Genomic DNA, 26,037 nt, shown 5'->3' on the forward strand with positions numbered 1-26,037 from the left:
AACAAAAGATTTCACTCATTTGCACACCTTCATCCTACCTGTAACACATATTTTATGTTTTATGTTAAAGACATTAAAGTGTAATATTTGGTTATGTTTGCAATATTTGCACATTGGTTCATTGTATACTAGCAATATTTGCAATAGCAGTCGCTATAGCATTTCACTGCATATCATACCGTGTATGACTGTGTATGTGACAAATAAAATTAGAATTTGAATTTGATATTCTTTCATACGGGGAAAAACAGCAACAGCATTTTAATCGATATTAATAATAAATTCTCCATGAGATTTTACATAATATCTGATATGTTGTTTATTCCAGGCAAGTGCATCAGCCAATGCATCAGTGTCAGTGCAATAACCCACAGTGCCAGCGTTCTGGTTTTTGCCGTAATCTGTTCATTTGACTTCCACGCCGGTTTTGTTTTTGGCTTTTAGAAACATCCTTTAAGAGCCAGAAGAGCCATTACAGGGGAGGAAAAGGGCGTTGGCCTTGGAGCCGGGAAAAGCAGCAAAGAGCCACACTCCCGCACCGCATCCACCCGGCCAAAGCGGAAAACATCTGAAGGAGGTCAGATCAAGATAAGGCGCGGTTCCTGAGCTCAGGCGCTGGTCTATCTGGACGGACCTGGCGGCGCGATCCATGTCCCTTCCTGAGCCGGCGGCCGCCTCGCCTTCCCCCTTCCCTCCGTGCGACTACAGCGAGTGGCGGCCGACCTGGGTCTTCATCCCGTCCGTCTACATGCTGGCCTTCGCCCTGGGGTCCCTGGGGAACGGCCTGGTCCTCTGGGTCTACCTGGACCGGCGCGGCCGGAGGGACGGGGGGACGAAGACGTCGTCCTCCCGCTCCGTCACCGACTCGCTCATCGCCAGCCTGGCGGCGGCGGACCTGGCCTTCGTGCTGACGCTGCCGCTGTGGGCGGCCTACACGGCGCTCGGCTACCACTGGCCGTTCGGCAAGCCCCTGTGCCAGCTGAGCAGCTACGTGGTGGCGCTTAACATGTACGCCAGCGTCTTCTCCCTCACCGGCCTGAGCGTGGAGCGCTACTGGGTCATCGGCAGGCGCCGGCGCGGCGGCTCGGCCCGCGGGGGCACGCCGTGCCGGGCATCGTTGGTGGTGGGTGTGGTCTGGGCGGCCTCCGGCGTCCTGGCCCTGCCCGGGCTCCTCAGGACGGTGCAGAGCAGGGAGCGAGAGGAAGCCTTCCTGGAGCCGGACGGCGGCCAGTCCCCCGTCTCCTCGTGCCAGATGGACTTCTCCAGCCTCGTCCCGGCGCACCTGGACCCGAAGGAGCGCGAGGAGGCGGAGTTGCTGTGGGAGGCGGCGCTGGGCCTGAAGAGCACCGTCCTGGGCTTCCTGCTGCCGCTGGCCGTCCTGCTGATGTGCTACTGCTCGCTGGGGTGCCTCCTCACCCAGCACTTCAGCGAGGGACCCCGGCCCGACCGCAGGCGCCAGCGCCGGCTGCTGCGCGTCATCGTCACCCTGGTCCTGGCCTTCTTCCTCTGCTGGCTGCCCTTCCACGCCAACAAGACCCTGTCCACGCTGGTGGAGCTGGACGTGCTGCCCTACTCCTGCCCATTCGACCGGGTGCTGATGGCCGCCCTGCCCTACACCATGTGCCTCAGCTACGTCAACAGCTGCTTGAATCCCCTCCTCTACGCCTGCTGCGACCCGGCCTTCCGCCGGCGCTGCCGGGCCCTCCTGCAGCGGCCGTGGTGCCGGCGGAGCCGCAGGGACGAAGAGGAGGAGGAAGAGCGGGAGCAAGCCAGTCGGAGTTCCGCCGTCGGCTCCGGGACCTGAGAAATGGGAAACGCTGAGAAAGAATGTGGCAGATGGCCTGTGGGTGGAGGAGGATGAGAGAAAGCAGGTCCCCGTGGGACACTTACAGGACACGGGCTTACAGGCTTGTTTTTCTGTCACTATTTTTTTAAAGCCAAATATGCCATATACGCAGTTGCCATGAGACATTAAAATAAACACCGTGGGAGCAAGTTGGTGGGAAATATGATTTATGACCTTCCCATAAATTGGACACTCCTGGCGCACAGGATAAGTTATGAAATCCTTTTAGAGTTGCCACTGAAGTATATCTGAACTAATGCAACATGATTTGTAATAAAATATTTTAAAGTCCCTTTTATCTGCTGCACAGGGATGGACAATAATTCATAAATTGCACACGCACATGACTATACTGACTCCGATGACATCTCCTATCTGTAACAGATTTTTGATATAATAATAATAGTATATCTTCTGGTCAAAACTGTATTCTCAATAGTAAAAAAGGTAATTAAAGATTTTCAAAACATCATTATCACTACTACAAATTGTATTTCAAGATATTCTTCCGGTGGCATTAATGTTTTAGATATCTTTAAATCCTTTAAGAAAGCAAGTGGCTTTTTTAACATGTCCTAGCTAGAATGGATATGTATTGCAGATATCCATAATTTTATAATGCAGAGTCATAATGAACATTTTTTTAATCAAAATGAGACTCTTCCTTCCCACAATTTCTCTTTCTGACATATATAATGTAAGTAAACCGATATCACGTTTCCCATTCATTTCTCTTGAAATTACATTTCAGATATTCAGAATGAGAATTTTACATATCTGCAGAAACATTCTTACAAGAAGTAAAATAAGATTATTTCCAAAATTATTTGTCATATGTAAATATAAATTATATGTCTATATACAAATTTTAAATGTTAATGTTAATGTGTAATGTTGGCGTAAAAATGTTTATTGTTAATGTAAATATAAATCTTAAATGTTAACTTTATTTCTAAAGGTAAATGTAAATAAAAATAATACACGAAAATCTTAAATGTTAACTTATGTTTAAAAGTTAAATGTAAATATAAATGGTAAATGTATATTCTAATTGTTGAGAACATAAGATAATTCCCCACACGTATTTGCAGAGAAGTAAGCGATAAGGACGGAAGTGCACTAAGTGCTTGCAGGTTACGGTTGATGGAGGACAACATGGCGAATACCAATGACTTAGCGGGCAGTGGTGGCCTAGCGGTTAAGGAAGCAGCCCCGTAATCAGAAGGTTGCCGGTTCGAATCCCGATCTGCCAAGGTGCCACTGAGGTGCCACTGAGCAAAGCACCGTCCCCACACACTGCTCCCCGGGCGCCTGTCATGGCTGCCCACTGCTCACTCAGGGTGATGGGTTAAATGCAGAGGACAAATTTCACTGTGTGCACCATGTGCTGTGCTGCTGTGTATCACATGTGACAATCACTTCACTTTGTTTTGCTACCCAGCCGGAAACAACATCTTCTACACATTCCACTGTGGTATATTGTATGCAAATTTGGGCAGGAGGGTATCAGCAGTATTGAAAATTTCGCCTTAAATATTTACCTCCATAAGCTTATAATCATCATAATAAATACTTAGTAGATGCGGCAGTTCGTAAGATGCTGCTGCTTAACGTTTTGTTCGGTAATGGCAAGAAATCGATTGTCAAACAGAGGAAAATAACTCCACATGTGTTCATTCATAGTTTTGATGCCTTCAGTGAGAATCTGCCAACGTAAATGGTCATGTTTAAAATAAAGAAAACACATTGAATAAGAAGGTGTCCAAACTTTTTGACTGTACTGTAAGTGTACAGCGAGAATTTTTGCACAATGGAATGAATACTTTTAGGGATCCATATTTGTTTTAAAGTTTAAAGTGAAGCGATTGTCACTTGTGATACGTAGCAGCACAGCACACAGTGCACACAGTGAAATTTGTCCACTGCATTTAACCATCACCCTTGGTGAGCAGTGTGTGGGGACGGTGCTTTGCTCGGTGACACCTCAGTGGCACCTTGGCGGATCAGGATTCAAACCGGCAACCTTCTGATTACTGGCCCGCTTCCTTAACCACTAAGCCAGTGAGTATGGTGTCTTCTTGTAGGCTAGACAAGGTATTTTTGCATTTGACACTATTGCTATTTTATATACTATTTATATAAACTATACTATACTATATTATTAACGTTTCCCCTTCATTCTCTTATTAGGAAATTCCTTTCCTCGATGTAACGGGTTTCGGTCACCGAATTCCAAACAGAGAGCTTGCGAAACCTATAAAAAAGACACTATGTCTATCTCACCTGAGACAACAACATTAGTTATACCCAGAGGAGACAATTGAATCAAACTTACTGGTCTTATTGGAACATTTTTATCTTCCAGTGAGTGGCCTAAGACCAACTGAGAAATATGAAATATCCACCATCTTCAAATCCACATTCGGAATGTCAGCAAACCAAACACTGCCCTTTGAGTATTTGAGCACCGTCAAAGGATGCAAAAAACTAACGAAGCCAAATGTCACTTCTGATTTCCCGATGGGGTGTAAGGAGGTGGCCTCCATCTGCTCTAACCCATGTCTGTACATAATGGCAGTAATGCCATATCCCCTCATCTGCAGTATACACTTGTATAATGTAGGTCTAGAAGTCCCCAGGATAGATGCTACCTCACTTAATGTCAAACTTAGTGACAGCAAATTCTCAAGGTCCTCTTTGGAAGTCTGGTTTAGGCTGCTATCCTTAAATAATGTAATACAACTAGGAAACTGTGCAATTATAAAAATAAAATGCTATTTCACATTTAATACACTATACTATTCAACTTCTCCGACATCTGCACTCCACAACACACATGATGTTACACCTTCAACTACACCTGTACAGCTGGAGGCACAGTGAGAGCTCCAGAGTATGGCCAGTAAAGTTGTCCTTGCACAGATCATCCTTTTTAACAGGAGAAGCGAGGGAGAACTGTCCCGTATGTGTGTGACAACCTTTGCCTTGAGAGACAAAAGCAAGCTGCATTCAAAATTCGAGTCTAAATGTTCCAGTGTTACTGAAACATTCAATGGTGTCTGCAAGTGAATAATATTAATGAAACAGCTTGTATATCAGACCATATGCCTAGACTTTTCTCTGTCTCTGTTCCCAAATTTACAGCAAAAACCTCTGTTCCTACACGGCACATTAGGAAAAATTATTGAACATATCATGGTCTGACAACCGACATGAATAATAAATGGTACCATCCATGAATGAACCATCCATCTAATCCAAAGAAATGAATTGTATTTCCATAATGTTATATTTATGTCTGTGTTAGGTGCCTCAGTGGCACCTTGGCGGTTCAAGTTAAACCCGCATCCTTCCAATTCCACTTCCTTACTGCCCCAAATGTCTTGTTACTAGTAATGGAGAAGAACTGGAGTTTTTCTCCACAAGACAAGCTTCCTTGTTCCTATAAAATGATAAAAAGGAGAGACTACTTCAGACAACACCTGATTTTAACTCATCCATGTAACTCTAAACACGTCACGGCCCACCGTGAAACGAGCAATATGCTCACACAAACTGGCACAAATGAGCCTCATATCTTCCATATTTCAGCTGCAGCTTCAGTGCTTGTCCACACACTGCGAAATGGGTAGAAATGACTCTTTTCCTTCCATTCTAACTCGTGTTCCTGTCCCCCTTCCTCTCATCTTCACCCACCCTTGCGTCCTCTTCCTTGTGTCATTCGTCATCTCATACCGAGCTTTGTTCTCCACGGTGACTCAGGGTATCATGATTTCCTTCTTTCACTCTTTATTGGTTATACGTGGAACCTCGATACACAGATACACATTTTTGACAACTGAAGGTGACTGATGACTATAACGTTTCTAGTGGGGTCGAAAACAAATCCTCAATGAGCCAGGTGGTGGCGCTCTTCACTAAACTTCCCACAGTGAAGACGTTCTGTTAAGCGTTTGAATTGATGAAAGATTGGCATCGTGGAAATTATTTTTTTTTTCATATCATACAAATAAGCATTTGTACAGCAAACAATTACAACACATTTATTCATTTTATGCACAGTACTGTGCAAAAGGTTTAGTCAGTAGTCAAACTAATGAACTATTAATGAACTACTAATGAACAGTCACTTTGAACTAGTTGCTTGTCAGTAATGTCGATGCTGATATGTAGAGATGGGTGTCGGTCTAATGAACACCGAAAACTAATGAATGAAAAGTCTACAATACTGTACTGCAGCAGTCTCTTTCTCTACACACATCGTGTCAATTTTCCATGGAAATCAGGAAATTCTGCAATAAACCCTTTATGTTAATATATATTTGAATCAACGTTTGATATATAGGGGCTTTTGCTAGGTTAACAAAATTGCTTGCAGCTTAGATAAACATCATGTATTGGTATGACTTTTTTGTATTATAATGATACAAATTGAAAGGAAAAGTGAAGTGAGTGTCATTGTGAAACACCGCAGCACAGCACACGGTGACAGGATGAAATGTGTCCTCTGTATTTAACCATCACCCTTGGTGTGGGGACGGTACCTTCATCAAGGGGACCCACGGCCCCAAAACATCACCATTGCATTTATATGATTGATGTAAAAAGAACTGCATGGCATGAGATGCGCGTTTGCTGGGAGAAGCAGGCCTGGCTCCGGTTGTGCTGAGACAGGCAGGCCGCCTCCTGCTGCTCCTGCGGGGGAGAGAGTCTCCGCCAAACCGGCCCCTCCCGCACCCAACACACTCACGTACAAATAAAAAGGCGTAATAAAATACGCCCGAACCGCCGCTGGCGTCTTCTTTTCTTTTTTTTTTTTTTTTTAAAGGAAGTGGTGACGCACATGGGCGTGGCCTCGGCAGGTGCGACTCCAGCACCGGCGAGCGGACAGCTCCGCCGCCGCGCATGCGCACACGCCCCGCCCCCCCCCAGCAGCCGCAGACGCCGAGCGCGCGCACGCCAGACGAGTCCGGAGCGAGACGCGGAGCGAGGATGACGTCGGCGCGTCGGAGCCTCTTCCTCCTGCTGCTGCTGCCGGTCCTGCTGGCGACCGTCCGGCGGGTCCCCGCCTTCCCGACGCCGGCCGCGACCGACGGTGAGGAAAGGGATCCGGGGATCCAGGGATCCGGGGATCCAGAGCAGGAAGGAGAGGAAGAGCGGCGTAAACAGGGCAGAAAAGCCCCGGGGCTATTTCCAGGGCACTTTAATCCCTTGTTCGGTAATCCGATTAATTCCACTGGCCTGTCGGGAAGCCCGCAGCGGAAATATTTAAATTAGATCGACGGTTTGATCGTGGTTATGCATATTCGTTTTTTGTTTCCGTGACCGTAACTGTGCGTGGTTCCTTTCCAATGCAGATAAAAGGCAGTTAACCGAAGAGAGACCCTTACAGGAGCAGGTACTGTACCGAGGGGCAAATGGTGGAAATCATGGCAATACAGCAAACTGCTTCAACTGACTTCCTGTCCCTTCTGTCAGATCGCAGAGGCCGATGGCATTAAAACGGCCGAGCCGACGGCAGGTGAGTGGGTCTGACCCGTCCATATCCGCGGCCTGGGGCCCGGCGGCCCGGCACGTTTTCACCCTCGCCGCTCTGTCAGCCGCAGAAGGCGACCCGGAGGCGGAGTCCGACAACGACGACTTCAGGCTGCTGAAGTCCCTCGCCGAACAGTCCAAGCAGGCGGACAACAAGACGCCCGGCTCGGACCCGCCGGAGGAGCGGTACCCCCAGGACGAGGGCGACTCCACCAAGAACCGCCGGCTGGCGGACGACTACGACTCCACCAAGAACGGCATGGACAACAAGTTCCAAGGTACGTTGCCACGGTGAGACACTTGAAGGGCAGATGGGATTATGTGGCCGTGATTTAGAGCCGCAGCACGAGGATCACGTGGACGCCAAACCACCAGGAACAGCGTGGAATACCGCGGGGACGTGGGGACGCGGCGGTGGCGCCCCGTCCGGGTCGGGTTTCTTTTCAGCACCGAGCTTCTGGGCGTTAACATCTGCAGCGCCGCGAATACGCAATACCACAAAAAGACATATTTATTGGAGGAACCGTACTGAATTTAACCAGATTAAGACGGACATAAAAATTGGAAGAAATAAAAGCCCCTCAAGCAGCAGACGCACCTCGAAAAAATGGGCAATGCGACCCCAAAAGTGATGTCAGGGCAGCGTTTACGATGCCGTTTTAGGGCCACTGAGTCAAAAAAAAAAAGAATATTGAGATTAAGGTCTAAATATTACAAGAATAAATCGTAATATTACGGAAAAAAATGAGGGGAAAGATCTCACCATAATTATTATCTCCACACATGGAAACGGGCCGTGGTTTAACTAGGACACACACACGGAATTCACCAGGAAGTTGTGTTTGTGTGACACCAGATGACCCCGAGAGCTTCCGGCAGCTGGACGGCACCCCTCTCACGGCCGAGGACATCGTCCAGAAGATCGCCAACAAGATCTACGAGGAGGACGACCGAGGGGTGTTCGACCGGATCGTCTCCAAACTCCTGAAACTGGGACTGGTAGGTTGACGGTGCGACACCGGACGCACGCACGCACGCACCCTTTTCGTATTTCAACTCCGTATTTCCGCCGTTCACAGATCACAGACAGCCAAGCCGACACCCTGGAGTACGAAGTCGCCGAAGCCCTCCAGGACCTGATCACCAAAAACGCCAAAAACAACGAGATCGAGGAGCCAGACCTCAGTATGGACTATCCCATCGCCAGAGGTGACGATGTGGAGGAGACACCAGGGGACAACATGGTAGGCCCGACAAACATTCTACTCAATGGACTAGTGAATGCCAGGAAGTGGTTTTCAATGATGCTTTTCACCACAGGGCGAGGTGGACAGGCCCAGCCGCCGCTACGAGGAAGAGGAGGAGCAGGACAACGCGGACGAGACCGTGGACAGCACGTGGGACGCGGCCAGCGAGGGAAACGACCGGAACGAGCTGAGCCCCGAGGACGGCCTGCAGGACCTGCAGTACTTCCCCAACTTCTACCGGCTCCTCAAGAGCCTCGACTCCGGTACCGACCTCCCACAGACCCCCAGGACCATCATGCAACTCACAGAACGTTTTAATGTTTTAGATCTTATAAATATGGATTTAATCCAGTACGGGTCATGACAGGTGGGTGACATTGTCATGATAACGTTGCAGAGCAAGACGCCCAGGAGAGGGAGACGCTCATCACCATCATGAAGACCCTGATTGACTTTGTGAAGATGATGGTGAAATATGGAACCATCACCCCCGAGGAGGGAGTCTCCTATCTGGGTACGACTCTTCACAGCTCCCGGTTTCTGTTCAAAAATGCAAAATATCAAATATGGTCTTCGGCTTGGCGTTCACTTGATGTGGAGCGGGTTAATAATCCGGTATCAGCCCGAGGCGGCACGGCGAGAGATTACAGCTGGTGCGTGATGGTGACTTGATTTGATAAGTCAGCGCGCGAAGCCCCACAGACTTCGAGGCTGACACTCGTTTAACAGCCGAGATAAGGTGTGTGTGTGTGTGTGTGTGTGTGTGTGTGTGTGTGTGTTCGTCTCGCTCGTCGGATGGCTGCTCTTTTTGTGTCTTAATGAGAGCATGCTGAGATGGAGCGGGTCCCTCATCACACGTCACGCATATTCCAGTGACCTCAGCCCTTCCACCCTTTTCATTCTGGTTCTGTCACCGGAGAAGAACTGAGAGCCTTAGAACTCGTTTCTGAAAGGCATCTGGTGAGCCGTGACAGGTGCCACTCCCGTGTTGTTGTGTGTGTGTGTGTGTGTGTGTGTGTGTGTGTGTCCAGTCTCCTATTGTGATCCAGGGTCCCCAGCCATCTCCAATTACACTCAGTAATCCCTCGTTTCATGGCTGGCTGGACAGCGGGCAGATCCTCCACCTGCTGCCGACAGAGGTGACCTCTTCCCTGCCGCCGGCCAATCAGCATCCTGCGACGCTTCGCACCGTCTGTTCCTTACGGCTAATGACGCGGCAGCGCCGGGCAAACACCTGATAAGCAGGACGGGGTTTCCACAGCAACCTCAGCCAGTCATCTCGGGCTCCTGCGGCGACCCAGGGCACGTAATGGCGCCCGGTTGCCTAGCAACGGCGTGTGGCCGGTCCCTTTTGTGACGGGGATGAGTCACCTGTCACTCTGCTTTAATCTGTTCAGTGGAGATAATGCCCACCTGGTGACAACGCGCCCGATAGGACCGATGCCAGACGGCCATCTCTATATCCCATGCAGCATTTATTAAAGTTTATTAAGCCTGATTTCTGAGGTTCTAACAAGTGAATCATCAAATATTGTCTGTTAATTCGGTTCCAAAATGTGACAACATATGATGAAATAAGGTGACGGGATGTCCATTTTCAACTTGAGTCCCAGATTTAATGTAAACGCTCTTCTTCCTGTAGAAAACCTGGACGCCATGATTGCCCTGCAGACAAAGAACAAGCTGGGGAAGACGCTGGGGGAGGCAGAGCTGACGCCACAATCAGGTAAAAGAGCCAGAAAGGCTGTTAGTCTGGTAGAGGGACAGGGACAGCGGCAACGTCGAGTGACACTGGGCCCGTCTTCCAGGCAAGGCGGGGGACGATGATGACAACACGAAAGAGGAAGCTGCCAAGATGCAGAAGGAATACGAATCCCTGAAGGACTCGACCAAGGATGGCCAGGCGGCGCCAGAGTCCGGTAGGTTCCAACCAAAAAATGTCCCCTCTTTTATCTGCTCATGTAACAAAGCAATCATTTAAAATCACAGATGTTACAAAATTATGATAAAAATATTAAGAAATCTGCCAATTTCTCCCAATCTTCAATTTTTAAATATTGTTCCACCTAATTACAATATTTAGTGTTACGTGAGCAGCTGCTGTCGAATTATGATCTCATGCCATATCATCAGGTTTCTATTTCCTTCTTGAATGCTTTATTTTGTTCCCATGGTGGAGTTTTTGACTCAACTTCAGGCACTCAAACAATGACATTTATTTCTTATATAGCAGAAAATTACAAACAGTACATTTACAGTACAGTAAACAGTAATTCAGTGTTAAACAGTACATTATAATGGTCAATAGAGGAAAGGAAAAAATTGTCCATCTTTGGTACACTGACAGTTAGCACGAGATTAAAAGTATTCTTCAGTTAATAGTGACTTAATTTAATAAAAAAATGGAAGTTAAATAGAACACAGACAGAGACTAAAAAAGTGGACATGATAAAAACAAGCTCTATTTGCGATAATTTACATTTATGACATTTCGGCAGACGCCCTTATCAACGTGCTTTCAAGTTACCATCGATGAAGTGGTCAGTTCTGGTCAATACTTTTATTCACTCTGTGAATTCACCATAATACCTACCATTGGGAATGTCTTTTCCACTCTTTATATCTGTATGGTGTTATAAATTATAATATCTATCTGTATTATATCTGTGAGGGTGTGGTAAAAGTTGACGCCTGACTCCATGTTCGGAGCTGCAGCCTCCTGGCCCGGTGACCGTCCTCGTTTCCGACCCTGTGAGAACATAATCCCTGCATGTCGGCGGGATTATGGACAAACTGCAGATTTATTCCGGTCGCGTTTCTGCGGCAACGTGAGAGCAAGACCGGAAATTTGGACAAGCGGTAATAATATCGATTTTCCTGCGTTGGTTCCTTCCCTCCAGGCCACCCGGGAAAGTCGGAGACGTATTTGGAAGCCATCAGGAAGAACATCGAGTGGCTGAAGAAGCATAATAAGGACGGCAACAAAGAGGGTGAGTCCTCCCTCATCCGCGCTCGGCAGATGAAGCTGGTGGCCTATTTTCGGTCGCCCTAGTTACGGATGTATATGTAAGTAAATGTAGGGAGGAGGGGCTTCCCTAAGCTGCGGCTCGCAGGCCCGGTCACGCTCATCAGCCGTGGAGCGGCGACCGGAATCCGCGTGAGAGAGCGTTTACGGCCTCATTACGGCCCGCGAGCCGGTCGGAGTCTAAATGTGACAATGTTCTCAGTTCATTATTGTACCCAGCGTTCTGATTGGCCGAGAGGACTCCCCGACGTTGCATCTATTTAAATCTCAAGGTAACGGCAGGATCAGAGGTAAATCACATCTAACCAGATATCATCTGAAAGCCCCCCACTGTTCTCGCGCATTAGCAATGGAAATCCTTGTCGGCATGGGTCACAGCGGGCCCTCGTGAATATGCATGAGCTCTTGATGAGCGCGCTGTAATTAGCGGGACTCTACCTGGATCTGGCGTGCGTGGCCACCTGCGTTCATGCCGGTTTATTACGGATCCGTTTCCTCTAGCCGCCATCGCTTAAAGCTGCAGCCTGAAGACACGGGGTGGTGGGGTATAAAATAAAATGGGACGACAGGTGACAAGGTGACTGGCCCCTGGCCTCCCGTCTTCAGTAGGTAAATATGCACCGTCCAGCTAAACCACTCAGGAAAAATGAAGATTTGTCACAGGGACACCAGAATGACCCGATTTACCACTTTCCTCTGAGGCTGGTGGAACAACGGGACTTTTATTGAGTCCTCCATGAGACAGATGGACAACTTGGCCCATCAGAATACAGAGAATACAGTGTTCGTGCCGGACACGTTCTTCTGCCGTGGGTGGCCACGGTGTTGCTTCATGCAGCTTGTAGCCCACGTGAACTAACAATTATTGTAATTCCACAGCTCTTTGTTTCAATGCCGGGCGAGAAATCTCCTGATTTCATCACTTTTTAAGTATTGATACACCTTGTTGGAATATTTATGGTCATGATGTCACCGCCGGATCAGAGATGGCGTCATCTAGGATGCTTTATTTTGTTCCCATAGTTGAATTTTTAATTGAAAAACTTTATATGTGCATCACTGAAGGATATTTAGGTGCACAAAATAGCATAAACTAATGTTGTATTTCTTGATTATTGCCATTGAATGTCCCGCATTTTTGTTACAGATTACGACCTCTCCAAGCTCAGGGACTTCATGGACCAGCAGGTGGACGCCTACATCGACAAGGGCATCCTGGAAAAAGAGGAGGGGGACGTCATCAAGAGGATCTACGGCAGCATGTAGACCCGCCAACCACAAACTGAGAATAATGAACCCCCCGCCCAGGTGACATTCGCTCAGAGAAAACGTAGAGGCGTGTCACAGGACACCATTACAGCCTGAAGACAATCTGACTACCTAGATGCTGAGGCGGGGATGGAATAGGCTGAAAATGTGGTTTAGCGAATAGAAGGATCTTGTTGTAGCGAGAATGCATCAACTTGTAACATCTAAACCTATATAAATATATATATATATATATATACATACATGATTTAATCTATGTAATCTGTCCTATAGCACGTTATCCTTGTTTTTCCACTGTAATCTGTATCAAATCTCTGTACGGCCACCCACTCAACTCCATTTCTCCGTTCTTCTCTCACTGATCTTGTATTTAGAGACTCTGTCGTTTCCCTGAGTGTCGACCTCCTGTCCCTTTCGTCTCGTCCGACTGTACGCTGCTTTAGACACACAAATCGAGTATTTTTAAATGTAAATATTTGTGATTTTTTGACTACGTTTCAGCAAATAAACATGGCCTTTCTTTAACCGTGTGCTGCGTGGGTTGAGAGACGCCTGGGGGACTCGGCGTGCTGGTGGTGATGGTGATGATGATGGTGGGACACACTCACTGCAGACACAGCAGCACAAATCTAATTTCTAAGTGCAAAAATGAACAAAATGGAAAATAGTCATTGCTGTTTCCAATACATAAATGAAGAAATGAATATCACACGTGTGCATGACAACCTTTAGAAATGCTTTCATTTCTCCTGTTTTGAACGCTGTTCTGATAATGTCGAGGGCTGTCTATACTCTGGTGGCTAATTTTAAAACACTGAGATGTATGTTTAACACTGTTGGTTTTAGTGCCCATCCCTAGTAAAAAAAAGTTCAAATCTTAGTTAAATGATGCTATTAATGAAGGAGCAGAATGATTATTGATCTCATGATACAACAGTTGTTAAATATGTTGATGCCTCCAGGCCACCCGGTCATTATTCACACGGTCACATCCCGGCGTGCCTGTCGGATTTACTTAACTTAACTTGCTTATGAACTAGAAGACCCAGGTTCAAATCCCACTTACTACCATCGTGTCCCTGAGCAAGACACTTAACCCTGAGTGTGTCCACTGTCCCTGTAACTACTGATTGTAAGTTGCTCTGGAGAAGGGCGTCTGGTAAACACTGTAAATGTAAACTTGTCCCCCTCACTTGTCCCACAAAAAGCACAAAGTCGGGATGCATTATAGACGCGTTTATTATTCCTCAACTCCATAACACATGATAAAGCACAATAAAACCGCCACACACACACACACATAAAACACATTACTTTCACACTCCACTTTCCCTCACGGATACCAAAAATAGCTTCTGAAGACGCAGAGTTCCAGGCTGCCAGCCACGGCCAGTTAAAAGGTGAGATGTTGAGGACTGAGCGCTGACGGTGGGATTCCTGCAGCCGCGCGGCCTACGTCGCAGTCCGTACGCATTAAAAAGAAAAAAGTGGCATCAGAGGTCACCTGAAAAGCAGCTTTGCCAGCGTTTTTTTTTTTTTTCTCAGATCAGGTGGTGCGCCCTCTTCTGGTGAACGCCGGCGGTGCAGTAACGCCAGCGGGATGGACGACCTCTGTGCAAAAGTGGGAACGCTGAGTCACATTCCGTGTTTTGGTAAAAGCAACAGTACAAAAATATGGACAACTGAGGGACGAGACGAAACTGCAGACGCTCGGTCTTCAGCGGTGCATCATATTTCCTGGTACGATGAGGCCGGAGGTGACGGGTCATCGGCATCCCTGAAACAGAACAAACATGGACGTCACTGTAAAAAAAGTGCATTTCCTGCACCAGTTCATTTAAGTGGAGAGTTTGGTTCGGAAAACCAGAAATCTCACTACAGTAACAGCCCAAAACACTATTACCGTATTTTTGGGAATTTTCCTGCTATTGGGAAGACGTTCACAATGTGTCACAAAATATTTTATGTCACATACCTTTGGAGAATAAGATAATCTTTTTTGGAAATATTGATCGGAAAATGGTAGAAACGATATTCTAATGAATATCTTACTGGGAAAAAATAAAAATCACAGGAGAGCCCGTGTTTGAGTACATGGATCAACGTTACAATGGACATTTAGAAACTGGAAAGGTTTATATTGTACTGGAGAAAATGGATTGAATATTTGAGAATATAAATAAATCACTCTTTGAATATAGTGTGATTATGGGAATCCATAAAAATCCGGAGACATGAACTTTCCCCTCATATAAAAGCTCACAGGGAATCTACTCTCATTCCCAAAATGGGTCCATGCTAATGGTATTAAAAAAAAAAATAAATAAATAAAAATACAAAATTCGCAGATACTAATCTAAACAATTTAGATATCAATTAGCACCAGTTTTGCATCTACCTGGAGGACTTTAAACACGGCAGCGGGCTCCAGCCGGCACCAAGCTTGCTAGAAAAGAACTGTCTGGAAGTATTTTAGACATCAGATGGACGAGAATACCAGAGGTTTTAGACAAGCCCGTTTGCGAGAAGTGATTACATTTCCAGACGTCCTTATCCAGAGCGACTTCCAATCAGTAGTTACATGGACAGTCCGTCCCCCCCTGGAGACACTCAGGGTTAAGTGTCTTGCTCAGGGACACGATGGTAGTAAGTGGGGTTTGAACCTGGGACTTCTGGTATTCTGGGTCATAGGTTAGTGTGTTACCCGCTACGCTACTACCACTAATTCAAAGTTGTTACCATCAAAGCGAAAAAAGCAGGACGAATTGTGGTAAAAGTTGTTCAAACGTACAAATCAGAAAAAGTTGGGACTGGGTGGTAAATGTGAATAAAATAATAAAAGCAGTAATTCACTAATTTCCCTCCACTTTTATTTCATTGCAGACAGTATGAACACAAGATAATTCAGATGTTTTTGGTCAACATCATTTGATTTGTGAATAAACGTCCATTCCTGCCATTCAGGCCTGCAACACATTCCAAAAGAAACTGGGATGGGGGCGATTCAGGGGTAGTAATGAGGTGTAATAACTAAATAATCATGTGATGTAAAACTGGTGACTGCGACCATGATCCGGTACGGTAGCAGCATCGAGGAAAGGCCTACTCCCTTCAGGAGCGAAGATGGGCAGCGGATCGCCAGTTCGCCCCCCTCTACAGGAAGTCACTACTTCAGGAAGTCACTACTTCAGGAAGTCACTCTCGAGGACTTTAGTGCAGCTAAAACTGTACTGTGCCAAAAGGAAGCCCACAATAAATAGTGTCCAGCAGCGCCGTCCACTTCTCTGGCCTCGGAGGCATCTGGGACGGTCCAAAGAGGAGAAGGACCATCCAGACACAAGTCCAAAAGCCAGGGTCTGTCATGGTATGGGGTCGCGTCGGGGCCTTTGGCAAAGGCAATGGCACCGTCAACACTGAGAAGTGTAGCTCAGTTTTGGGGGACGACGTCTTTTCCAGGGACACCCACGCTTGTTTCGGCGGGACAATGCCAAACCGCATGCTGCTTGACCGGCCTGCCTGCAGCCCTGGTTTGTCTCCTACAGAGAACGTTTGTCGCATTTTGAAACGAGGACCCCGTACGGGACAAACTAACACCTGCAGCACTTAGTCACTTGATTTCTTCAACGTCTCAACGCCTTTTTACTGTTATTAATAGACAGATTTTTTCAACGTCTTAACGTCTTTTTACTGTTGTTAATAGACATTTCTTCAACGTCTTAACGTCTTTTTACTGTTATTAATAGACAGATTTTTTCAACGTCTTAACGTCTTTTTACTGTTGTTAATAGACATTTCTTCCACGTCTCAACGTCTTTTTACTGTTGTTAATAGACATTTCTTCCACGTCTCAACGTCTTTTTACTGTTGTTAATAGACATTTCTTCCACGTCTCAACGTCTTTTTACTGTTCTTAATAGACAGACTTCTTCAACGTCTTTTTACTGTTATTAATAGACAGATTTCTTCAACGTCTCAACGTCTTTTTACTGTTGTTAATAGACAGATTTCTTCAACGTCTTTTTACTGTTGTTAATAGACAGATTTCTTCAACGTCTTTTTACTGTTGTTAATAGACAGATTTCTTCAACGTCTCCGTCTTTTTACTGTTGTTTTACTGTTGTCTTTTTACTGTTATTAAGACCGATTTCTTCAACGTCTCAACGTCTTTTTACTGTTATTAATAGACAGATTTCTTCAACGTCTCAACGTCTTTTTACTGTTATTAATAGACAGACTTCTTCAACGTCTTTTTACTGTTATTAATAGACAGATTTCTTCAACGTCTCAACGTCTTTTTACTGTTGTTAATAGACAGACTTCTTCAACGTCTTTTTACTGTTATTAATAGACAGATTTCTTCAACGTCTCAACGTCTTTTTACTGTTGTTAATAGACAGATTTCTTCAACGTCTTTTTACTGTTATTAATAGACAGATTTCTTCAACGTCTCAACGTCTTTTTACTGTTGTTAATAGACAGATTTCTTCAACGTCTTAACGTCTTTTTACTATTATTAATAGACAGATTTCTTCAACGTCTCAACGTCTTTTTACTGTTGTTAATAGACAGGTTTCTTCAACGTCTTTTTACTGTTGTTAATAGACAGGTTTCTTCAACGTCTTTTTACTGTTGTTAATAGACAGATTTCTTCAACGTCTCAACGTCTTTTTACTGTTGTTAATAGACAGATTTCTTCAACGTCTTTTTACTGTTATTAATAGACAGATTTCTTCAACGTCTTTTTACTGTTGTTAATAGACAGATTTCTTCAACGTCTTTTTACTGTTGTTAATAGACAGATTTCTTCAACGTCTTAACATCTTTTTACTGTTGTTAATAGACATTTCTTCAACGTCTTTTTACTGTTGTTAATAGACAGATTTCTTCAACGTCTTAACGTCTTTTTACTGTTGTTAATAGACAGATTTCTTCAACGTCTTTTTACTGTTATTAATAGACAGATTTCTTCAACGTCTCAACGTCTTTTTACTGTTGTTAATAGACAGATTTCTTCAACGTCTTTTTACTGTTATTAAGACCGATTTCTTCAACGTCTCAACGTCTTTTTACTGTTATTAATAGACAAATTTCTTCAACGTCTCAACGTCTTTTTACTGTTGTTAATAGACAGATTTCTTCAACGTCTTTTTACTGTTATTAATAGACAGATTTCTTCAACGTCTCAACGTCTTTTTACTGTTGTTAATAGACAGATTTCTTCAACGTCTTTTTACTGTTATTAATAGACAGATTTCTTCAACGTCTCAACGTCTTTTTACTGTTGTTAATAGACAGATTTCTTCAACGTCTTAACGTCTTTTTACTGTTGTTAATAGACAGATTTCTTCAACGTCTTTTTACTGTTGTTAATAGACAGATTTCTTCAACGTCTCAACGTCTTTTTACTGTTGTTAATAGACAGATTTCTTCAACGTCTTTTTACTGTTGTTAATAGACAGATTTCTTCAACGTCTTAACGTCTTTTTACTGTTGTTAATAGACAGATTTCTTCAACGTCTTTTTACTGTTATTAAGACCGATTTCTTCAACGTCTCAACGTCTTTTTACTGTTATTAATAGACAGACTTCTTCAACGTCTTTTTACTGTTATTAATAGACAGATTTCTTCAACGTCTCAACGTCTTTTTACTGTTGTTAATAGACAGATTTCTTCAACGTCTTTTTACTGTTGTTAATAGACAGATTTCTTCAACGTCTCAACGTCTTTTTACTGTTGTTAATAGACAGATTTCTTCAACGTCTTTTTACTGTTGTTAATAGACAGATTTCTTCAACGTCTTAACGTCTTTTTACTGTTGTTAATAGACAGATTTCTTCAACGTCTTTTTACTGTTATTAAGACCGATTTCTTCAACGTCTCAACGTCTTTTTACTGTTATTAATAGACAGATTTCTTCAACGTCTCAACGTCTTTTTACTGTTGTTAATAGACAGATTTCTTCAACGTCTTTTTACTGTTGTTAATAGACAGATTTCTTCAACGTCTTTTTACTGTTGTTAATAGACAGATTTCTTCAACGTCTTTTTACTGTTGTTAATAGACAGACTTCTTCAACGTCTTTTTACTGTTGTTAATAGACAGATTTCTTCAACGTCTTTTTACTGTTGTTAATAGACAGATTTCTTCAACGTCTTTTTACTGTTGTTAATAGACAGATTTCTTCAACGTCTTTTTACTGTTGTTAATAGACAGATTTCTTCAACGTCTTTTTACTGTTGTTAATAGACAGACTTCTTCAACGTCTTTTTACTGTTGTTAATAGACAGATTTCTTCAACGTCTTTTCACTGTTGTTAATAGACAGATTTCTTCAACGTCTTTTTACTGTTATTAATAGACAGATTTCTTCAACGTCTCAACGTCTTTTTACTGTTGTTAATAGACAGATTTCTTCAACGTCTTAACGTCTTTTTACTGTTGTTAATAGACAGATTTCTTCAACGTCTTTTTACTGTTGTTAATGGACAGATTTCTTCAACGTCTCAACGTCTTTTTACTGTTGTTAATAGACAGATTTCTTCAACGTCTTAACGTCTTTTTACTGTTGTTAATAGACAGATTTCTTCAACGTCTTTTTACTGTTATTAAGACCGATTTCTTCAACGTCTCAACGTCCTTTTACTGTTATTAATAGACAGATTTCTTCAACGTCTCAACGTCTTTTTACTGTTGTTAATAGACAGATTTCTTCAACGTCTTTTTACTGTTGTTAATAGACAGATTTCTTCAACGTCTCAACGTCTTTTTACTGTTGTTAATAGACAGATTTCTTCAACGTCTCAACGTCTTTTTACTGTTGTTAATAGACAGATTTCTTCAACGTCTCAACGTCTTTTTACTGTTATTAATACACAGATTTCTTCAACGTCTTTTTACTGTTAATAGACAGATTTCTTCAACGTCTTTTTACTGTTGTTAATAGACAGATTTCTTCAACGTCTTTTTACTGTTGTTAATAGACAGATTTCTTCAACGTCTTTTTACTGTTGTTAATAGACAGATTTCTTCAACGTCTTAACGTCTTTTTACTGTTATTAATAGACAGATTTCTTCAAGTGTTAAAGTAGACAGATTTCTTCAAGTGTTTTTAGTGTTAAAAGACAGGGGAACTGTACAAAGTGCTATATTCTGGCCCGGCCCGAACTTCTTTTGGAATGTGTTGCAAGCCCGAATGGCAAGAATGGACATTTATTCACAAATCAAAGGATGTTGACCAGAAAAAAAAAAAAAAAAAAACATGAATTATTTTGCTTTCATGCTGTCTGCAACGTTTTCCACCCTGTCCCAACCTTTTCTGATTTGGGGTTGTAATGGGAATATTTTAATTGCCACGGCCAAGTAATACTAATGAAGAAAGTTAACGGTAAGGACGGCTGTGTCTTCGCTTCTCTCCATGTCTTACAGTTGCGTAATTGCACAACGCGCATCTACTTTTCCCACTTCGGCGGCATGAGCAGCAAGGAGACCCGTCCGTTCGATCCTTCGTGAAGGTTTATACGGGCCGGGTCTGGGTTCCCGGAGCGGGAACAGCTTGCCGGCGCGGGGCCTAAAAACAGCAGCGGGCGGCCGGCGCTCATGATTTATTCACCGCGTCGTATCGGATGCGGGGAAGAGGGCGCGGGCATCACGTTACCGCAGTAGCGGAGCCTGGACAGCGCAACCAACGCGCTTCACTGGAAACGGGCACGTCGGGAGTCTGCGCCACCATCTTCTCCCCCTTCTTCTCCTTCAGCTAAATCTGAATGCCGCTCGGGTTAGAAGCGTCCGCCACGTGATTTAGGGACACACATTCCCCCCAAAAATGACTGATTAAAACAACCAAAAAATTTGCATTAGGACACTTCAATTATGGATGAAACCACATTATCCAGTTAGGAGGGGGAAAAAAATGGCCAAACAACCTAACATTTATGAGCCATCCCAGCGGTGTGTAGCTCCAAAACTGGGTGCAGATTACGCGTAAAAAAAAAAGATCTCACTGCAAAAAAAAAAATAAAATAAAAAAATCGAGTCAGCGAGAATTCTTCCACTGAATAATGCATGAAACTCGTCATCAGGCCTCTCAGAAGGGATCCGATTCAACATGCAGAATCGATTGGTGCTAGTAGCCTAGTGGGGTAACACGCTCGCCTATGAACCAGAAGACCCATCTTACTACCATTGTGTCCCTGAGCAAGACACTTAACCCTAAGTGTCTCCGGGGGGGGACTGTCCCTGTAACTACTGGTTGTAAGTCGCTCTGGATAAGGGCGTCTGGTACATTGCAGCCACCCTTGTAATGTAAAAATTTGAAATGAAACTGCGGCACAGGATCTGGCTTCTGTTATGACGTTGGTCCACTGGGACGGAATCAGGACGACGTACTGAAACCCTGCACTTTCAGGGTTAACGGCAGGTCGGCAGGTTTGACTCATCAGGTCAGACGTCCCCGTCTGTGGAGACACATGTGATGGAGCCACAGGAGGTTTTTACGGATAAACAATGCGGACATTGGCGTAAGGAAACTACTGATGTTTCCTCATTTGCATATTTACCACTGATTGTAGACGTGTAATTGAAGCAGAGCAACGTTAAGAATGGAAATTGCATGTGTGCGATAATTTTAAACTGCTGGTACGACTCTTCAAAATTTAGGATCTGGCAACACTGATTCCAGCCATATGCGGCCACACAAACGATGTGTAAGGTGATCAAGGTAGCTTAGTTTACTGGACGTACAAATTCTATTGATCGCCCCCTTGTGGTCTCCAAGAGCTATTGTTCCACAATCTGTGATGGGCCCATGTGAGGTTTCTACTATAAATGTCGATATTTTAATATATTTTATAATATATATGCTATTTGTACAGTGTCATTTATTAGCATTAGCTGCTTTGCTCAAAAAGTGCAATGTATGTATTTTATTTATTTTATTGAACCCAACTCACCTGGTGTCCTCCTCTTTCAGCTTTCTTGCGGCCTGTTTCGATAACTTTATTTGCAAGTCCAGTCTATGCAAGTAGTCCTTGGCTGAGAGCTCCTCTGGCTCTGGGGGTCGAGTGCCGGGCCCCTGGGTGCTCGGGGCAGGTGAGGGCTCAGGGGATGAGCCCTCCTCGTCCCCAGCGACACACGGCTGCTCCTCGGGCGTGGCGGCGTCACCGTCAGGTGACTCCAGAGACAGTCCATTGAAGAGGGTGGGCTTCTTCGAGTGCACGGGTATGTTCAGGCTGTTCCTCAGGAATATGCAGTCGTTGCTGAACAGCTTGTTCGCCCTCTTTATCTGCTCCATCTGCACAGGAGGAGCAAACAAGGGACAAATTTACTCTGAACCGCAAAACTAAGAGACCCAGTCATTAGTGACGTCATCAGCGTACTCGGTTGGAAAAAGAGACTGCAGCATTGTATATGCAATGCTAAATATATATACATTAACCACAAAAATGTTTCTGTTCGAACAGAGGAATTAAAAAATATAAACGCAAAAGGGAAAAAAAAAAAAAAAAAAAAAAAAAGATTTACTCTGAACCGCAAAACTAGGAGAGACAGTCATTAGTGACGTCATCAGCTTACAGAGTTAGGAAAAAAAAGACTGCAGCGTTGTACATGCAATACAAAATATATATTTACTACAAAAATGCTTCTGTTCAAACAGAGAAACTAAAAAATGAATTCAAAGAGGAAAAAACAACAAGATTTACTCTGAACCGCAAAACTAGGAGAGACAGGCATTAGTGACGTCATCATCTTACGGAGTTGGAAAAAAAGACTGCAGCGTTATATTTACTACAAAAATGCTTCTGTTCAAAAAGAGAAACTAAAAAATGAATTCAAAGAGGAAAAAACAACAAGATTTACTCTGAACCTCAAAACTGAGAGAGTCAGTCATTAGTGACGTCATCCGCGTACTCGGTTGGAAAAAGAGACTGCAGCATTGTACATGCAATATATATACATTTACTAGAAACATGCTTCTGTTCAAACAGAGAAACTAAAAAAATGAATTCAAATGGGAAAAAAACAACAAGATTTACTCTGAACCGCAAAACTGAGAGAGCCAGTCATTAGTGACGTCATCAGCGTACTCGGTTGGAAAAAGAGACTGCAGCATTGTACATGCAATATTAAATATATATACATTTACTAGAAAAATGCGCACCCACGTCCTCTATCCTTCTGTTCGAACCGGGGAGTTTAGTTTTATTAAGTAAAATCGTGTGCGCCGCATCATGACACCACGGTGGGGTGGTGATGAAGATGGGAGATGAAGATGGCGGCGGGACCCCCCGCATTAATAACGCGTTCATGTGTCCGTGTCTCACCGTCACCCCGTACTTCAGCGCGATGCCCTGCAGCGTGTCTCCGTCCGCGACGCGGTGCTCGACGAACCTCCCGCCCAGCGAGGCCGCCACGCTGGCCGTGCTGCCGTACGAGCGGGTCTTGGTCCGGGCCAGGCTCTGCGACAGCTCGCTGTCCGACTCGGAGCCGGAGCCGGAGCGGGACCGCGGGAAGACGGGCAGCGGCGCGCAGCGGCCGCCTCCATCCCGCGGGGGCAGGACGGGGGAGAAGTCCGCCATCTTCTGTCCGCCGTCAGTCCCGGGAAGGGTCCATCGCGAAACGCGGGGCGGAATCCGGCCTGGGAACACGAGCCAGCCCACTGGGGTCGGACCGGAGCCGCCGCGCTGCCGCACCGGTTCATACGTCACCGAAGAAACGAGCGCGATAAATATATTACATCAGCATTAAAACGCAGTTCTGTGAACGATCGGATGAGGATTTGCATAATGCGATTATTGCAGAATTGCCCTTTCTTCCCGACGCAATGAGACGATGTGTGCACCTCTTCTACACATCGACATCAACCTTTTTTATCTCTTATTTTACATATATTTTTAAAAAAATTTAAATATAAGTTTGTGTATTTTACACTTTCAGATGTATAAAGTGCTTCAGTAACCGAAGATTAGGCTGGTCGTGACGTCATCACAACTGTGGCCAGTCCATCACGTTACTCTGTGATGCCCAGGCCTAATACGCATATAGGAACATTTACCAGACGCCCTTATCTAGAGCGACTTACAATCAGTAGTGACAAAGACGGTCCCCCCCGGAGACACTCAGGGTTAAGTGTCTTGCTCAGGGACACAATGGTAATAAGTGGGATTTGAACCTGGGCCTTCTGGTTCACAGACGAGTGTGTTACCCACTAGGCTACTAATGTGATCATCCTAGGCTACTACCATCCTACCACCACGTTGCAAGTTTACATTTCAGCTCTTATTATATATATGAGAATTGGCATCATTTTCTCTAAAACAGACAGATGTGTTAAGATACTCGAGATAAGAAAATTCTGCTTACAGTAAGCATGTCATGTGCAATAGCAGAAAAAACAACATTATATCAGGTCATTTTAATTCTCTTATAGTCATTTTGGATTAATAACGCACCGACTCACATGATTACGCCCTTCCTCGCCCTGTTCTGTGGAATGCTGCTGTGGAATGTCGCACCAGCACACAAGAGCTTCAGGCATAATCTGCCCCTCCATGGGAAGCTCCGGAATCACATGATCCCATTTGTGTGCCAGGACCAGTAAAGCGGCTGCCGTAAAGCGCTCGGCCATCATCATCGGGTCATCAGGTCATGCCTTGGTTGCTTGACCCCAAGCAAAACAATTTGGAACAGTTTTACAGAACAAAGTCATATGACAGGAAAATCTGTGTAGAGCAGGGGTCACCAACCCTGGTCCTGGAGGTCCTAGATCTTTCCATGTTCCACCACACCTCGTTCAACTCAGGAACTGAGGGCTGGTGGCCCCTGAAACTTTATTTATCCCAGAGAGACACACAAGACAGCAGATTAATGGTAAAAAAGAAAGTAACTAGAGAGGTCAATATAAATGATTCGGTCTGACACAGGTCCGAATGGAGTCTAATAAACGTTTTAAAAAGTTACGTTAAGTCCAATTGATCCCAGCAGATTCCTCTGGGATTTTAATGTTGTTTTTTTGGCTGATATTGCGTGATCAAGCATGATCCAGCATGAAGACTGGATTTGCATGATTCCTGTTATGAAAGCGGGTTATGATGGGACTGTGTCCATAACTCATAAAAAACAACAACAACAACATTTATTTCTTATATAGCCCAAAATCACATACAGTACGTCTCAATGGGCTTTGACAGGCCCTACAGTTGACACCCCCCACACTTGACCCTTCTGCACACAAAAAAAAAAACTCGAGGAGAGAGAAGAAAAAAAAAACAGTTGTAGAGGTGAAGTGGAGAAGTGTAGCATAGACCATCTGTCCATGTTTGGACATATGGACAGTGCAGAGTAGGTTCTAGTCCAGTGTCATGGTGTACATTGTGTGTCCGTTTTGATGCTACTGGTCCATTTGAAGATCCGTGAAGCTGTAGGTGTTACGGCGGTGGTGGCTGTGGTGACCCTCTGGTTCATTTAGCAGTTGCCAGGGACCAGGATTTATCTGCTGGTCTCTTCACTGGGGTCTGCAGGTGGTCTGTCCTCTTCGGAGACGGTGGCATCGTACGACTGGTACTGAGATACAGGGTTATAGTGGTATATTGGTGCTACTGCCCCCATAATAAACGCATTATGGGGGCAACGGCTGGGTTCTGGGTGGGGACTGGAGAGGCCTAATGTGACATGTAATGTGACATGTACAAAATAACTTATCATTGTTCACTGTACGTCTTCGTTTCGCATTCATATTTACTCGTTGGGAATCCGGATTTGGGTTTGAAAATATAAGTAAGCATATGCATCTCGTTAATGGCGAATTATTCTCTGTAATTTCCACATTTTATTCATATCCCATTTTCGCCCAGCCGGTTTGTAAAGGTAATGCAGCGATGCTGTGTGCATGGACAGACGTCAGGCGCAGGGCCATCAGAGGAATAATGTTCCCCACAGAGGCTGCAGGTGCAGCTGCGCAGCATGCAAATGGCATGGGACGCGTCGACTGTGCACGAAGAGGCTGATGCAGCGGCCTGTCGATTAGCGGGGCCGAAGGACGGTGGGATATGGAAGTGGACGCGGCAGCCACTGACACGGTGCAGCACACGGTGACACGGTGAAACGTGTCCTCTGCATTT

General features: G+C 44.8%; 3 protein-coding genes across 3 annotated transcripts; 2 read left to right on the forward strand and 1 right to left on the reverse strand.

The window, feature by feature from the left end:
- Positions 1-556: 556 nt before the first annotated feature.
- Positions 557-2,181, forward strand: aplnr2 (apelin receptor 2). The gene has a single exon (XM_028956756.1). The coding sequence runs from the start codon at positions 650-652 to the stop codon at positions 1,802-1,804; it is 1,155 nt and encodes a 384-aa protein (XP_028812589.1). The 5' UTR covers positions 557-649; the 3' UTR covers positions 1,805-2,181.
- Positions 2,182-6,776: 4,595 nt separating this feature from the next.
- On the forward strand, positions 6,777-13,447 carry scg3 (secretogranin III). Its single transcript, XM_028956636.1, has 12 exons — positions 6,777-6,941; positions 7,204-7,244; positions 7,325-7,367; positions 7,447-7,659; positions 8,238-8,380; positions 8,461-8,625; positions 8,702-8,891; positions 9,026-9,142; positions 10,271-10,354; positions 10,437-10,547; positions 11,529-11,618; positions 12,801-13,447. Exons 1-12 carry the CDS (start codon positions 6,839-6,841, stop codon positions 12,917-12,919), a joined length of 1,419 nt encoding a protein of 472 aa, XP_028812469.1. The 5' UTR covers positions 6,777-6,838; the 3' UTR covers positions 12,920-13,447.
- Positions 13,448-14,143: 696 nt separating this feature from the next.
- On the reverse strand, positions 14,144-24,410 carry lysmd2 (LysM, putative peptidoglycan-binding, domain containing 2). Its single transcript, XM_028956637.1, has 4 exons — positions 24,378-24,410; positions 23,242-23,601; positions 21,871-22,211; positions 14,144-14,699 (listed from the first exon to the last, which is right to left on the reverse strand). The coding sequence occupies exons 2-4, from the start codon at positions 23,494-23,496 to the stop codon at positions 14,651-14,653; spliced, it is 645 nt and encodes a 214-aa protein (XP_028812470.1). The 5' UTR covers positions 23,497-23,601; positions 24,378-24,410; the 3' UTR covers positions 14,144-14,650.
- Between the last annotated feature and the right edge of the window lie 1,627 nt (positions 24,411-26,037).

Source organism: Denticeps clupeoides, chromosome 16 (assembly GCF_900700375.1).
Source record: "Denticeps clupeoides chromosome 16, fDenClu1.1, whole genome shotgun sequence".
Lineage (NCBI taxonomy): Eukaryota > Metazoa > Chordata > Actinopteri > Clupeiformes > Denticipitidae > Denticeps > Denticeps clupeoides.

Bases quoted from the DNA above. Each gene is read 5' to 3' on its own strand.
- lysmd2 (XM_028956637.1), bottom strand. From the start codon at position 23,496: ATGGCGGACTTCTCCCCCGTCCTGCCCCCGCGGGATGGAGGCGGCCGC. The intron at 22,212-23,241 runs GTGAGACACGGA...CCTCCTGTGCAG, and splicing joins CGCTGAAGTACGGGGTGACG to ATGGAGCAGATAAAGAGGGC. The intron at 14,700-21,870 runs GTGAGTTGGGTT...GTTCTGTTTCAG, and splicing joins CTGAAAGAGGAGGACACCAG to GGATGCCGATGACCCGTCAC.
- scg3 (XM_028956636.1), top strand. From the start codon at position 6,839: ATGACGTCGGCGCGTCGGAGCCTCTTCCTCCTGCTGCTGCTGCCGGTC. The intron at 6,942-7,203 runs GTGAGGAAAGGG...TTTCCAATGCAG, and splicing joins GACGCCGGCCGCGACCGACG to ATAAAAGGCAGTTAACCGAA. The intron at 10,548-11,528 runs GTAGGTTCCAAC...CCTTCCCTCCAG, and splicing joins CCAGGCGGCGCCAGAGTCCG to GCCACCCGGGAAAGTCGGAG.
- aplnr2 (XM_028956756.1), top strand. From the start codon at position 650: ATGTCCCTTCCTGAGCCGGCGGCCGCCTCGCCTTCCCCCTTCCCTCCG.